Source organism: Elephantulus edwardii, unplaced genomic scaffold, assembly GCF_000299155.1.
Source record: "Elephantulus edwardii isolate Elephantulus edwardi_28Jun2011 unplaced genomic scaffold, EleEdw1.0 scaffold00075, whole genome shotgun sequence".
NCBI classification, from domain to species: Eukaryota; Metazoa; Chordata; class Mammalia; order Macroscelidea; family Macroscelididae; genus Elephantulus; species Elephantulus edwardii.
The window spans coordinates 1,975,263-1,991,767 of NW_006399825.1; the positions used below are offsets into that span (position 1 = coordinate 1,975,263).

General features: G+C 35.7%; 1 protein-coding gene across 1 annotated transcript in view; it reads right to left on the bottom strand.

The window, feature by feature from the left end:
* The window catches only part of LOC102846923 (protein boule-like), a 45,970-nt gene that overhangs the window by 26,302 nt on the left and 3,163 nt on the right, over positions 1-16,505 (bottom strand). Inside the window, exons 2-6 of the mRNA XM_006889068.1 lie at positions 15,175-15,318; positions 10,930-11,021; positions 6,523-6,577; positions 5,827-5,902; positions 501-628 (exon numbers count right to left, since the gene is read on the bottom strand). Of these exons, the coding sequence (XP_006889130.1) occupies positions 501-628; positions 5,827-5,902; positions 6,523-6,577; positions 10,930-11,021; positions 15,175-15,318 (495 nt within the window). The remainder of the gene's footprint in view (positions 1-500; positions 629-5,826; positions 5,903-6,522; positions 6,578-10,929; positions 11,022-15,174; positions 15,319-16,505) is intronic.

Consider the following 16,505-nt stretch of genomic DNA (forward strand, 5'->3'; position numbering starts at 1 on the left):
GTGTGTGTGTGTGTGTGTGTGTAACCTCTAGATGTTAATGGTAACCTTGCTTTTAGAAAATATTGGGAAGGAAGTTAAAATATCCATCAATAGGAGAATATAAAAAATTATGACACATACTATGGAGAGTCATAAAATATTTAAATAGGTGGACTTATATGTAAAGATAAACATAGCTTAATTTTAAAATAGCATTACTTAGAAAAGTAGATTATATGATACACTGGTAAAAACATAAAATGGACAGGAAAGATATTCTGGTTACTTCTGAGGAGAAGGTAAATGGTTAGGATGGAAAGGACACTTTTACTTGTATTTGTTATATTTATTCTTACTTTATAATAAGTAAATATGACAAAATAGTGACATCTGTTAAATTGGGGTGTTTGACATGTTTTATTAGTAGTATTTGTGGCTGAAATATTTCAGAATAAAAACAAGTATTTAAAAAATTTGTACTATCAGTATAAAAAAGAAAATCCTTAAACAAAATTACTTACAGGCCAAGGTGGTGGGACAGATGCTACCTCTGGAGTATGAAAATAAGCAACACCATTATGATAGGTATAAGGATAGCCTGTTGAAGTTGTTAGATACATTGTTCCAGCTGCTGGCATGATACTGGAACCTAAAGGAGAGATGAAAATAATAATTGGTGTGTTCAATTTTATCTTTTAAAATTTTTAGAAAGGGAAACCTCAAAACTGAATGTAATTTATAAATACTATTTAAAAAGTATTTTTTTTATTTCTTTTTTTTGTTAATTTTTTTCCTTTTTTTTGTTCTTTAAAAAGTATTATTTTTGAGGCTAAAAAATGAATACTAAAACAGTATTTTAAAATTTTCACATGTTAAAATACATATGGATATATATTTCAAATTTACTACCATAGGGATTCAATTTATTTAGGGTGAATTAAAGAAAAAGATCAGGAATGCTATAAATCCACCAGTTCAGATTCCAACACCAATAAAATTAACATATAGTTTAACAACTTATATTATTCTCTGTGAAGCAGTTATTTTTAAAAATATAAATTACATAATTTAATATTATTTGAAGACTATTGGTAGACACTGTAGTGAAGTTCCTAAAGCATAATTTTATTTGTGGCACTTAACAACAAAAGGTCCATGAAGACGTTAAGTGGTGAAGATGGAGGACTTTCTACTTTTCTGATGATATTTTGGTTCTCATTTAGAAATTCTTTAGATAAATTATCAGTAAACATTCATTTATCTTGTGAGACTCCTTTATTTTCTCATCTAATGCTACAACTGCTACTTCTGCAAATATGACCCCAAATATTTAGTGGCTGGTCTGGGACTCTTTTCCCCCAAAGTTATGTACAGCAAAACCAAAATGATAATTTCTGTATTTGCTATGAAGGAGGCTTTAAAGGCTGTGTTAAGTAAGTGGTGGTAACCAGTTGATGTAACTCAGTAAATGACAAAAACTCATTGATCATATAAGTGTACTGATATTGGTAATCTTTCACTATGCCAATGCTTTTTAAAAATTAGTATGTATTCATTAAAATTAATTAAAAAATTAGTATGTAGTAAGAATCACCTAGACAGTTATTAAAAGAAAAATTCCTGCACCACCTTCAGTGGTTTTGATTCCGCTAAGACCGAAGTGGTGGTGTTAGTTGCTAAAAAGTTGGTTTTGATTAAAACCAACTTTATTAACAGAACTAACTGTTGGTCATCTTCACAATTGTTGCTATATGTGAACTCTGTGTTGTAGTCTGCAGTGAGACCTGAGGATTTCAATTTTGACAAACTTCAAGTGAGCTGACTGATATTTGTCCAGAAGCCAAATTCAAGTAGTATCAACTTACCACTGAAGTGGCACTATCACTGTTCAGTTTTACTGGATTTGGTTTATTATTATTATTCTGTTGTTAGGTGCTGTCAAAGTCAGAATTTACTCATAGCTGACCTCCAAATGGGTTTTTAGAGACTTAATCACAAGGTAGGAGACTGCTCATTTTTATTCTACAGAGCATCTAGTGGATTTGAACCATATGCTTTTGGGTTTACAGCTCAACTCTTTACCACTTGGCCACTTGCACTCTCCCGTTGTTTATTTTAGCAGTTCTTAATTTATCATTTTAATAATCTGATAAAAGTAATAATTTTCTCAGAAATATATACAGTTTTGCCCAAAATTTCAGAAGGTTCATTAATTCACTAAAGCATATCCATAAACTACAGGTTTATCAGTAAAATAAATGTTGAGTACATACTATTACAAGGCAGATTATATATATCCCAAGCAGAAAATCTAACAAAAACTTAAAACATGGTCTCTGTCCTATAAGAAGATAGGTTTCATGTTAATCATTAAATATTTTGGTAATTTCTGTTGTTATATGCCATGGAGTCAAACTGACTCACAGCTAACACTCCAGTGGGTTTTCAGAGGCTGTAAACGGCACAGGAAGAGACAACTTGTCTTTCTCCCATGGAGCAGTTGGAAGATTCGAACTGCTTGCCTTTGGGTTGGCAGCTCTCAACTCCTTATCACTAGGGCACCAGTTTGTTACGCTGTTGTTGTTAGGTGTACACAGTAACCCTATGAACAACAAATCTGAATCCTGTCCTGTCTTGTCCATCCTCACACTTCCTGACAAATTAGAGACTATTGCATTAGTCACCATGTAAATCCACCCAGTCAAGGGTCTTCCATGACCCACTACCTTTTCGAGCATCATCTCTCTCTCCAAGTAATAGCCCTTCTAGTAACATGCCCGAAGCATATGTGGTGAGGAGGCGAAGCCCACATCTGCCTTCAAAGATCAGTCTGGCTGCACCCTCTCAAAGATGTCTTGTTCTTTTGACTGTCCAAGGAATGTTCAGTACTTTTTTCTAATACCACAGCTCAAAGGCATCAATTCTTCTGTCATCCTTATTCATTGCCCAGCTCTCACAAGCACAGAAAGTTATCAGAAAGACCATGGCCTCAATCAGATGCACCTTAACTCTTCAAACTGACATCAAACCTCAATAATTTAGAGGTCCCTAACAGCGACGTTCCCAGTGCAATATATCTCCAGATTTCCTGACTACTGGTACCAAAGGTGTTGACTGTGGATTCAATTAAGATGAAGTTGTTGACAGTTTCAATCTTTTCTCCATCTATCATTATGCGGCCTATTGGTCCAGTGGTAAGAATCTTTGTTTTCTTGACATTGAGAAGTAATCCATATTGGAGGCGACATTCTTTGATCTTCTACAACAAGTGCTTCAAGTACTCCTCACTTCCAGCAAGCAAGAATGCATCATCTACATTACATAGGTTATTGATGAGTCTCCTTCTGATCCTGATGCCACATTCATCCTCAGAGTCCAGTTTCGCAGATAATTTGCTCAGCATACAGACTGGATAGGTGTGGAGAGAGAATACAGCATAGTGATGGCATAGTGACAAGAGGCTAAGGTACAATCCCGAAGGAACGCAGTTCAAGGCCACCAGCTACTCTGCAGAAGGATGGGCGATCTCCTCCCGTGTGATTAACAGCCTCTGAAAACCCGTCAGAGGGTCAGCTATGGGTTGGTTTTGACTCAACAGTACACAACAATAGTGTTCCTTTGCTGTTTGCACAACAGCACCCTGGTTAATTTGGCCACCAGTGCTCAGTTAATTATAATTTTGATAAATAAAATGGGTAATATAGAGTGTTAGCAATCCCTGAGTTGACTGACCCATGGCAAGCTTATGTACAACAGAACAAAACATTGCTGGGCTATGCATCATCTGCAAAACGGCTAGCATGTTCAACTCCTATGCCAGTCCATCTAGTCTACTACAAGTTAGTGACCTTATGAACAATATATCTGAACACTCTCCCACACACAACTGAGTCCATTGTGAAAGCCACTGTATCAATCTATCTTGTTGAGGTTCTTCCTTTCTCACAGTGACTCTCCACCTTTCCAAGTATGATGTCCTTCTCCAAAGACTGGCCTCTCCTAACAACATGCCCTATGTATAACAGACAAGAATTATCACCACCCTTGTCTCCAAGGAGCAATCTAGTTTCATTTATCTAGGACAGACTAAGTTTAGGTATTTATTCAAACTTTCTTTTTAATTGTTGATTGTCTTTGACCCATCCTGGGTTGTTAAGATTTTTTAAAAAAATATGTTCTATGTTAATCATCAGAGAGCGCTGGTGGCTTAGAGAATAGAGAGAGAATTCCTCTGTCAACCTAAAGGCAAGTGATTCTAATCTAACAGGTGCTTCTCAGGAGAAAGAGAAGCAATCTTCTCTCATGTGATTGACACCTTCTGAAAGCCCACTGGAGAAATCAAGTGATTTCTCTTACTTGAGCAATTTTTCCCTTTGTTATTGTCTCTCCTAGTGTAAGTTTCAGAGCATTTTTTGACCTCTATTTTAGTCTTTTCTTTCTGTCCTGTCTTTTGCTTTTTCAAGGATGATGTCCTTAATGCCATCCCACTACTTTTACAGTCTGCATTCATTAGTGTTCAATGCATCAAATTTATTCTTGAGGCAGTTTTTCATTTAATTACTTTATTTACAAAATTATAGTACAAATTCAAACAAATTCTTTCAATTTCTCTCACCCTCCCATCAAACTGTATAACCCAATGACTAATCCCCTCTTTCCTCTGTACATCCACATCCCTCTGCTTTCAGCATCTCCCACCCCTCTTGGATCCTTATACGCATTCTACAATAATGGTCTTATACAATATTTATCCTTGTGGGACTGAGTTAGTTCTTTCAGCATAATACTCTCCAGTCCCTCCCAAATTAGGTAATAATTTACAAAGTTATTGCTCCTGCATGCTGCATAGTATTGCATTGTGTGAATGTACCATAATTTCTCCATTTGTTTGTGGTTGGACATCTGGGCTGTTTCCATGTTCTTGAGATGGTGAATAATGTTGCTATGAACACTGGTGTACAAATTTCAGTTTGTGCCTCAGTTCTCATATTCTCAGGGTATATTCCAAGTAGTGGAATAGCTGGGTCATAGGGAATTTCTATGTTCAACTTTTTAAGGAAGCGCCAAACTGCCTTCCAGATTGGTTGTACCATTTTACAATCCCATCAACAATGTATAATAGTTCCTTTCTCACCACATCCTCTCCAACATCTATTACTTGCTGCCCTGTTAAACTTTCTTGAGGCAGTTTTTAAATTTAGGTTGGATAACTAAAAGTCATACTTTTGCTCTTGTGGACTTCTTTTAAATTTCTTCAGCTAGTGCCATAATCAGCAGGGGAAGTAAACTGTTAGCCCAAAGGCAGCATGTGGTGCTTCAAATTCACCAGTGGCTTTGATGGGTAGTCTCCTCCTGTGTAATTTACAGCCTCTGAAAACCCACTGAAGGATCAGGTATCAGTTCTGACGCAATGACAATGAGTTTTGAGAAAATGAATGTCATTATTTTGGCTTCTGTGAAATACTGTTTATTTTATTAAGCTTCAATTTAAATATTTCATAGGATTTTTGAAGGTTTGTTATTTCAAAAGTGGATGGCCAGTCTTACTTGTTAGTCTGGGAGTTCAGCTAAAAAATGTGTGTACCATGGCTGACCCGGCTGCTATTTGAAATACTGGTGACATAGCTTCCAGCATCATAGAAGGCTCTATAGTTCAGTAAACCGACCAGGAAGTGGTGAAATTGTTCTGTAATCCTCCAAAAAGCTAATATATAGATCTAATATTGATTTGTGGTAAGAAATTCTCATCTGGTCACTTTTATTAAATAAAAGAAACTTTACATCTTAATAAAGTTATATAAAATGTCTACCAAGAACATTAACAAAATATTCTATCTCAATACATACGAGGGATTCCTACTTGTTGTTTTCTTATTGCTGGACCAATGTTCAGTTTCTTATCCTTATAGTTAAGTTTTTCTGCCTACAATAAAGAATGAATTATTATTTTTTGCACTATATAACACCACAAATGAAATCCAGTGAGAAAGATTTTAAAAAATTCCGACTGACTTTCTTTGAAAGCAGGAAGGTACAGTGGAAAGGGAAACATTTTGGGATTGAAAAGACCTGGGTTTTAAGTTTGGCTTCAGTTCTGTGATACTAATTTCTTACCTGAAGTATATGATAATTTATAATTAAAAATTATATTCTTTGTTAAAAAGTAAATTCTGTATTTGCCATAAAAGGTTATTATAGTTAATTACAGATAATAGACTTTTCCCTCTTAGCTTCAATATAACATTAAAAGACTGGAAAGAATTTCAGCTTACCTGTAAGAATTTGCTTATAACATTTTTAAGGAATTTAAAAACTACTTTAAGTACTAACACTTCAAAAAGACACAATCTCAAGTTCTTAGTTCAAACCAATAAAGTGAAAAACTATTATTTTGAACACAAATGACTATCATAAAATTATTTTCATTTCAGTAACTGCTCATTATACTGGAACTCTGCTATTAAAAAAAACATATGAAGGAATTAGTTTCAACAAAAGCAGCTCTAAAGGTGAAAGTCACACAGATACATCAGAGGATCTTACCTCCTGCAAAATTTTTTGAGCATCTTCTTGTGTTTCAAATGTGATGAACCCATACCTAAATAAATATAGTAATTATTTCTGAAACTATTGTATTAATGTTAAGATTGTAAAAAATAGTTTTAGGAATTAAATATTACAGAAGTGATATTTTTTATAATGCACCAAGATTAAAGGTGAAATTTTCACAATTTTACACTACCATCTTTCTCTTAATGACATTTATTTAACCTAAGAAAAAGAAATCCAGGGCCTTCTAAAAGGTTTAACCCTGGGCTGCATATCTAAGGCACTCTTTTCAGGGCAGGACAGATTCATGGTTTGGCTTATAAATAAGAATGCAGTAGATTTCAGTGTGCGGTAATAATCTCCTTATATAGTTTAAATTCACCAGCAGCTGCTCAGGAGAAAAGAGGGACAATATTCTCCTGTTTACTTGGCAGCCCCCTAAAGCCCTGTAAGGATCAGTTAAGAGATAGTTTTAACCTAATGGCACTAAGTTCTATGCTTTTATTTAAAAAAAAACACCACATGCAATATATATTATTATACTCCTTACATAATGCCAATTAAAAAGAAATATATAAAATAAATATATATAAAACTACATACAACTCAGGCTTTTCATGTGATTGCTATCTGTAAAGTGCAATTTATTTAAGCTCAATTCTAAAATATAATTTCTTGACTGTTTTCTTCTATTTATAATTTACTGTACTATATAAAGTCCTTTTTCTGACAAAGAAATGTCTCTTTTGTATTAGCCCAAATACTAAACCAGAGCAAAGGATATATTTTTACCTTTTTTTGGTAAAACACATACACCACCTAGTGGAAAAAGTATAAAATGCAGACTATATTTCCAGGCATTTTTAAAATGATATACACTCATTGCTGTGTAGTTGGTTCCAACTCATGTTGTTGTTAGGTGCTGTAGAGTACAACTTAGAAATAACAGACCTGAACCCTGTCTTATGCTGTGCCATCCTCATCAACTCTACTACACTTGAGCCCACTGCTGCAGTCACTTTGTCAATACATCTCATTGGGAGTTTTCCTCTTGCTGATTATGGATTAAATAAAATGAAGTTGACAGTTTTCAATCTCTCCATCTATCATGCTGCTGCCCATTGGTCCAATGGAATGCAATCCACACGGAAGGCTTTTTCTGAACAAGTGCTTCAATTTTCTGCAACAAGTGCTTCAACTCCTCATTTTTAGCAAGCAAGGATGTGTTATCTGCATAACCCAGATTAATAATGAGTCTCCCTCAAATCTTGATGCCACATTCCTCTTCAGTTCAGTTTCTTGAATAATTTGCTCAGCATACAGTCTGAACAGGTGTGGAGAGAAATTATACTTCTGATGCACTCCCTTCTTAATTTTAAACCATGCAGTGTTCCCTTGCTCTGTTCAAACAACAGCTTCCCGGTCTAGGTTTCACATAAGCACAGTTAAGTGCTCTGGATTCCCATTCTTCTCAATGTTAGCCATAATTTCTTATGATCCACACAGTTAAGTGCCTTTGCCTACAAAGCAAATATTTATTCTTCTGGTATTCTTTACTTTCATCCATCTTACATCCACAATATCCTTAGTGCCATGGCCTCTTCTAAATCCTGCTTGAACTTCCAGCAGTTTCCTACTTATGTCCTGTTACAGCCATTTTTGAATGATCTTCAGCAGTATTTTGTTTGCATGTGATATTGTTCGATAGTTTCTACATTCTATTGGATCACCTTGGGAATGGGAACAAATACAGATCTCTTCCAATCCAATAGCTAGACAGCTATTCTCCAAATTTCCTGGCATAGTCTGGTAAGCACATACAAGATTGCATCTGTTAACTGAAACAAGTCAATGGGTATCTCATTGAATCCCAGGACCTTATTTTTTGCCAATGCCATCAATAGAGCTGGAACTTCCTCCTTCATGACTATTGGTACTTCTACTCATATAGTAATTCCTGAAATTTTTCAGTGTAAGTCAGTTCCTGTAGGTACAGAGATTCTGTATATTTTCTCCATTTTCTTTTGATACTTTCAATATATTGCCCATAGCATCTTTCTATATTGCAACTTGAGGCTTAAATGTTGGTTATTTTTTTCAGTTCTCTCAGCTTGAGAGATGCAGCGTGAGGTCATCCCTTTTGCTTCTGCAATTCTCTGTACATTCAATTATAATACTCTGCTTTGTCTTCCCGAGTGGCCCTTTGAAATCTGTTCAGCTCTTTTACTTCAGCTTTTCCCTTTTTTTGTTTTCTTGATGCTCTAGTGCAATTTTCAGAGTTATCTTCTAACGTCCATTTAGGTTTTTTTTTCTCCTTTGCCTTAGTAATGACATTCTGCTTTCTTCACAATTACATCCTTGGTATCAATGCATAACTCTTCTGATTTTTCATCATTGGCATTCAATACTTCAAACTTAAATGATCTTAGATTCAGAAGCAATAGATTCAAGATCATATTTTGGTTCTCATGGACTTATTTTCATTATCTTCAACCTCAATTTCAACTTGTACATGAGTAACTGAGAGTCTGACCCACAGTGTGCCCTGGCCTAGTTTTGATGGCCAGTATTGAGCTTCTCCAACAATTCCTTCCACAGATGTAGTCAATCTGATTCCTATGCAGCCCATCAGGTGAGGCCCATGCGTAAAGTTGCCATTTGTGTCTTTTAAAAAAAGTATTTGCAATGAATAAATCCTTGAAAAGATAAAATTATATTATTTTATTTCCAGCTTCATTTCTATTACCAAGCCTGTATTTCCAACTACTATTCCTTCTTCTCTGTTTTAAGTTTTGCATTCCAGCCACCAATTATAATTAATGCATCTTGACTGCATGTTTGGTCAATTGTTGACTGCAAGATTTGATAAAAATTTTCAATTTCTTCCTCAGATGACATAATCCTGCTTGCTGAAACTGAGGAGGAACTGCAGTGCTTACTGCAGAAGGTCAAGGACTGCAGCCTTAAAAATGGATTGAAGCTCAATATCAAAGAAAACAGATTCCGACCACACCACTGGGCCAATTGGCAGCATCATGATAGGTTGTGAAGAGACTGAGATGGTTAACAGTTTGCTTGGCTCCACAATCAACACTCTTGGCACCAGCAGCCGGGAAATTAAAAGATGAATTGCACTGGGAAAGATGGCTGTCAGAGCCCTCTCCAAAGTACAGAAGAGCAATGATGTCAATCTGGAGACTAAGGTGTGCTTGATCCAGGCCATGGTCTTTGTAATTACTTGCTACGCATCAGAAAGCTGGACAATGACTACGGATGATAGAAGGAGAAATGATGCCTCTGAGCTGTGGTGGTGGTGAAGAGCACTGAATATAACACGGACTGCTAGAGGAATAAACAGGTTCATCCTAGAGAGGGTTAAACCAGGCTGCTCCTTAGAGATAAGGATTCTGAAACTTCGTCTGACATACTTTGGACATGCTGAAGGAAGGACCAGTCCTTGAAGAGGGACAGTCATGCTTGGGAGGGTGGAAGAACAGCACAGGGGAGGAAGACCCTATATGAGATGGATTGATTCAGTCACTGGGGTAATAATGTAGGTGTGTCATAGACAGTGAGATTGGCATAGGCTAGAGCAGGGTTTAGGGATGTTGTACATAGGGTCACTATGAGTTGCAGGCGACGTGAAAGCACATAATAACAACCGACCACCTCTCTGGCTCTAGATTTAAGAACATGTATTTGAATAGTAGTCATATTAAGGGTCTTCTGTGTATGTGTAAGGATAATATCTTATCACTCACAACATTGTACTTGAGGATAGAACTTGAAATGGACTTTTAGATAATGAAAGCTAATACCACTTTTCTTCTGTTTTTCATTCTCTGCATAGTATACCATATGATTATCTGATTCAAAGTGGCCAAAGTTCCATTCTTTAGAGCTGGTGTTACTCTGTGGTACTGACTTGGAACTAACTCATAGCTGACTCTCTGGAGGGTTTTTCCAGGGCTATAAATCACACATGAGGAGACTGTCCATCTCCCAAGGAGAAGCTGGATTAAAACTGTGTGCCTATGGGATGGCAGCACAACTCCTTACCACTAACTAGACAATGTTCTCACTATACTAACAGAAATACAATTCCAAACATTTCTTTAGCTTCTCATTCCTTAGCTTCTGGACAGTAGGTACTGAATATTAACATTTATAACTTAAATGTTTCAGTCCATGGCAAGAAAACCTTCCTAATAAATCAGGAATTCAATACTATTTCCCTCCTTTTTAAATATATACACAGGCATGCATGCACATTAGTAAACATATATAAGAAACAAAAGATTTTTTTTATAAAATAAGAACCAAAATAAGTTAGTAAACAAAACTAAGTAATTTAGTAAAATACAGTTAGTAATTTTGTGCACTATTCTTAGTGATACTAACCCTTTGGATACTCCAGCTCTGTCACTTACAATCTTCACTTCTTTTACAGATCCATACTGGGAAAAAAATTTTCTTAAATCATTTTCATTTGTCTAATGGCACAAAAAAGACAACATGGAAAACCATTTTAAATTGAAAAAAGAGGAAACAATCCTTATGCCTTTTTTTAAGCATTAAAAAGTTATGATAAAATGATGTAAGAGCACCTCTCATTACAAAAAATAATGCAAAACATTAGGTTATTAAAGTAAGTGTTAAGTTTTTTGCCATAATTATTTTATTAAATTGTTACTATATCAATAAAAAATTTTTAAGTTTAACTAAAATCCCATAAACAACTTATATAAAGGGCTCTGTAAGTGGTTTTTAGTCTTTAGTTCGGATTAAAAAAAACCAACAATCTAGGTTAGGCATGGCTACAAATATATACTAAGTGCATATACCACTACTGGCTCTGTTGTTTTGGGAGGCTCATGGTGGTGGTGGAATAACTGGGTTATGGTGGCCTACACCACTTGCTCTGTTTTAGTCAGCATAACCCTCAGGAAGAGTAGGGTATTAGGAAAGCCGTTTTATTTCTTAAAGTAGTTGAACTCAACCTGTGATAATAAGGAGTTTCTGTAAGATTTAGTTATCAGATAATTTATCTATACTTGATATTTATTTCAGCTATAGATGATATATTAAAAACGACAATTGAAATATGTAATTAGATGTACAATGTATGTTTACAAAGACGGTTTGGAAATACTTGGTTATAACTGAAATAGTTGCACATTACCCTTTTTGCCAAAGTATTCACCTTAAATTGTTAATTTAATTTCCTGTTTTATCTATTAACTGTTTGCCCCTAAAAATAATTTCATATGTCTTGGAGATGGTGAAACCAAGTTTCTCCTTGGAGGCAAGGCTTTTGAAACTCTGGCTTACATAGTTTTGACATGTAGTCAGGATGGACCAGTCTTCAGAAGAGGACATTATGCTTGGAAGGGCGGAGGGACAATGTCAGAGAGGCAGACCTTGAATGAGATGGACTGACACAGTAACTAGGGTAAAGGGGAGCTGCGTATGCTGGAGTCAGTGAGACTAGATCAGGATAGGGATATTATACATAGGGTCATTATGAGTGGCAGGTGACTCAATGGCACATAACAACTGTAACATACCGATGGGAAGAGGTGTACCAAATAGGACAGCTATGCTTCTTGAGTTCCATTGCTCCTTTATATACTATTTATTGCTTTTTGTTATGAGGTGACACCAAGTTTAGTAAGACTCACAGGGACCGAATGAACTGAATTATGTCCTATCCTTTGCCATCCTCATCATCTTTGACATATTTGAGCCCACTGCAGCAGTTACTGTGTTAATCAATTTAGTTGAGGGTCTCTTTTGTCCACCTTCACCTTTCCAAAGATGATGTCCCTCTTCAAGGAACAGCCTCTCTTAGCAACATGCCCAAAGCATCTGAAGTGAAGCTTTTTAGTTAGTAACACAGAGTCTGATAAACTGGATGATGACAAATATTAAATTACGCTAAGATCAGCAGCTTGCCTTTTATTTCAGTAGACACATAATGGAATCAATTCTTAAATAAGGACTCATGTTAAGCGATTTGAAAACAAGTGTCTTAAAATTATTCTATGTAAGAGAATCACTAACTCTTAAGTTCAACTTTTTTGTTAGAAGCAAAGACACAGAAAACTGCTGGTAATAAGGAAATGATGATTAAATATTAAGAGGGATAGGCTATGGTGCCTAAAGTATAAGAGGCTTAAAAACCTTGATTCTTCGTGCTAATACAATAAGGTATTTCCTTGGTTTAAATTAGAGACCACAGTAGTATTTTAAAGCTGTGACTGTACATTCACAGTAGTACATTTACAGTATGTAAATTCATACTGTAGATGATAGGTTCTAGTAACTACCACACAGATTTTTATGCACACACACACACACACACACACACACACACACAGAGCGAGCGAGCGAGCATATTTTAACTATTATAATGAAGATAATTCTAAACAGGAATATCCAAATTGGGTATATTCCAGAGAAAAAGAAAATATTTTTTCAAATTATAATTTCATGGGAAATTAGTATTCTTTACTTTTACTGAAATCATCACGTATTTATTGAGTTAGTGATTCTCTGCTTTAGAATAATTTGAAGTAATTTATTTTAAAATCTTCTAATACTAGTCCTTATTTTAGCACTGATTCTATTAGATGTCTAGTTTGAGTCACAAATTTGAATCATCATATTGGTTAAAACATTACATTTTCTGAACAAGAGTAATTATAATTAAATAGAGACAGACTGGCTATATGGAAGTAACCAGTTGCTGTCTAGTCTATTCAAGCTCATAACCCCTTATATGTTAGATTAGAACTGTTATCTACAGGGCTTTTCAATGGCTGACTTTTCCAAAGCAGACTGCCAGGCTGTTCTTCTGAGGAAGCCTTTAACCTCAAACATGACAACAATCCACAAATAGTGAGTTATACAGACCACACTCAAACAGCACAAGGATTCTTTAAATGAAAAAAAAAAAATAATAGAACTATGCCCATCAATTCCGGTAATAAAAAATGGAAAATATACAGTATTCAAGCATGTCTGTCTTGCAGGTGGTCACATCTACCTCCAATATGAGAACACTATAAATTATCTCACAAACTATGTTTCTTTGAAAGGGAATCGTTAATTATTTAAACCAAGGTTTTCCTTAGAGGCTAGAATTTTGAAGCTCTGTCTCACATACTTTGGGCCAGGAGAGATTGGTCCTTGAAGGATATCATCTTGGGAAGGTGGAGGGACGGTGCAGGAGAGGAAGACCCTGGATGACATGGATTGCTATAATAACTGGGGAAATGGGAGTTGGTGTGCCAGAATTAGTGAGACTGGCTCAGGACAAGGCAGGTTTTAGAGCCGCTGTATCCAGGGTCACTATGGGTTGCAGGCAACTTGGTGGCACATAACAACAACTGTAAAAATGCTTAATTCTGACATGGACGGGACTTTTTTGGTAATTAATTCTGAATTAAATCATAGAAAGCAAAGCTGCACTGCAATCCCAGAGGCACAAAGTTCAAATCCACCAGATGTTCTGCTGGAGAAGGAGAGACAATCTCCTCCTGTACTAGTCAGATCAGATCTGATGGTACACACAAAAAATAATAATAAAAAAATCATAAAAAGCAATTTCCACAAGAATTCTTAGAACAGGAGGTAAAGAAAGGATTTCATAAGACTAAATTGTCTTCTCTGAAAAATGACAACATATTATCTGGGTGAAAAAAACCAACCTCAATGGCATTAAGTTGATTCCTATGCATACAGTAACCTAAAAGAACAGACTAGAACTGTCCTGTAAGGTTTCCAAGGCTACAAATCTTTACAGAAGCTGACTGCTACATTTCACCTCTGGATTGGCTGGTAAGTTCCAACTGCTGACTTTTTGATTGGCAGCTCAATGTTTAACTACTAAGCTACCAGGATACCTTTTATTTGACCTGGTGGAATATTACTCAAAAAGCATAAGTGTACTATGATGAAATGAATATGGAGATATGAGTCAGGAAACAGTCTAATCTTCACTGTCAGTAATTAGTTAGGAGCCTATATCAAGTAAAGGAGCCCAAGTTTCCTGATATGTAAAAATTGGACAATTAAATATACCCTAACGGGCTCTGGTGGGCTAGTGGTAAGAAGCTGCACTGCAATCTCAAAGGCATATGGTTTGACCACAACAGGTGCTCTGTGGGAGCAGGATGGGCAATTTACCCTCTTGCAATTTGTTGCCTCTGAAGACCCTCTGGAGGGTCGCTATGAAATAGTTCCAACTCAAAAGCACTTAACAACTTGAACAGCTTTACTTACAAAGTTGATGTCAAGATTACTAACATCAAAACAATATGAAATATATTGATCATCATGCAAATACATTTTTTAGCTGTACAAGAGAAACAAATTTCTGAGAAATTGAAATTATCTAATGCAAATATATTCCAATACAAAAATATGCGAGCTTTGTGGTCCAGCACCAAGAAGCTGTGCTGGAATCCCGAAGGCATGTGGTTTGAGGTCATTCTGAGGAAGAAGGATGGGCAATCCCCTCCCATGCAATTAACTGCCCCTGAAAACTTGCCAGAGGATCAGCTATGGTTCAGTTCAAATTCTATGGTACTTAAAATCAACAATGCAAAAACAGATGCTATACTATGTGCATAAATTAAGTACCTTAAAGTCAATTCCTCCTACAAAGATGCGATTAGGGATCACTGTTCCATATCTTGGGGCACTTGTTGAATTATTCAAAGGCACAGGTGACACCGGATTAGGGGATGGAGATAATGAATCTGTTTGCGTTTGGTTTGATGTTTGCTGTAAAAGAAAATTCTTTTAATCATTTACCATGGATATAAATTTTGATGTAGGTGAAGAAATATTTTTAAACAAAATAAATCATTTAGACGAAATGTATTAATTTAGGCTATATTTATTTGAATATTATGATCAGAGTTAGAACCTTTCTTTAAAAAAATGAAATTTTTATATCGGTTTATATACTTCATATATATTATCTTTCACAATGGATCTTTCCCATTTCCTTTACCAACCCCTCCCTCCACTCATCAAATTGTACAACCCTATGATTACCCCCACACCCATCTTCACCTCTGCTCCCTCCACCTTGGATTACCATACACATTTTTATTAGTTATCTTTTTATTTCTACAATAATGCTCTTAAACAGTATTTGTCCTTATGGGACTCAGTTAGTTCCCTTAGCATAACGCTCTCCAGTTATGTTAGGTAGTGATTTTAAAAATCATTGCTTAGGAGAGTTAGTACCTTTTGGGGGAAACACATAACAAAGGACATATTTCTCAACTACAATCTACTCAATTATTGAAAAAAAGGAATCATATGAAGAAATAAGAAACTCAAAAGAATTTTGAGAAAGAGAAAAGCTATCCCGCACAGAAGAGAGTGAGTCTGGGAAAACCAACCATGCCTTGATGTTATTTGTCAGTTATTTCTCTTGTTAAAAGAACCAACATCAAACAAGACCCCTCTCTGACTGTGATGGCTCTAATAAAAACAAAAGCATTCCACAAAGTCACATCTGAACACTGAAAAAAAAAAATTATAGCTCAAATGACAAAAATGACCAAATAATTCTCTTCCCTGGCTGATCTGAGTAAACTTTTTCTTCTTTTAAAACTAACCATAGAGTTGGCCTTGTTCCATTTTCTTGCTTTCTACGTAAGTATGCATAACATACCCAAACCACAGAATTCTCACTTCTTGATAACATCAATCACAAGTAAGTCCTTTTTTCTTAAATCTTCTACAAAAAATTACCCAAAACAAGCCTAAACCCTGTTAAGTTCTTTCTAACATCTAACTGTGGGCTTTCCTGGCTTCCCAAGGTGTAAGCCCTCCTTGTTTGCAAGAAGTCAACCCACTTTGCACAAAGGGACAAATGCTATATGGTGCCACTGTTGTAGAATGAGGTTGGCATTGGGGTGGGGGTAAGACTGAGAAAAACTGGATGAAATATGTTT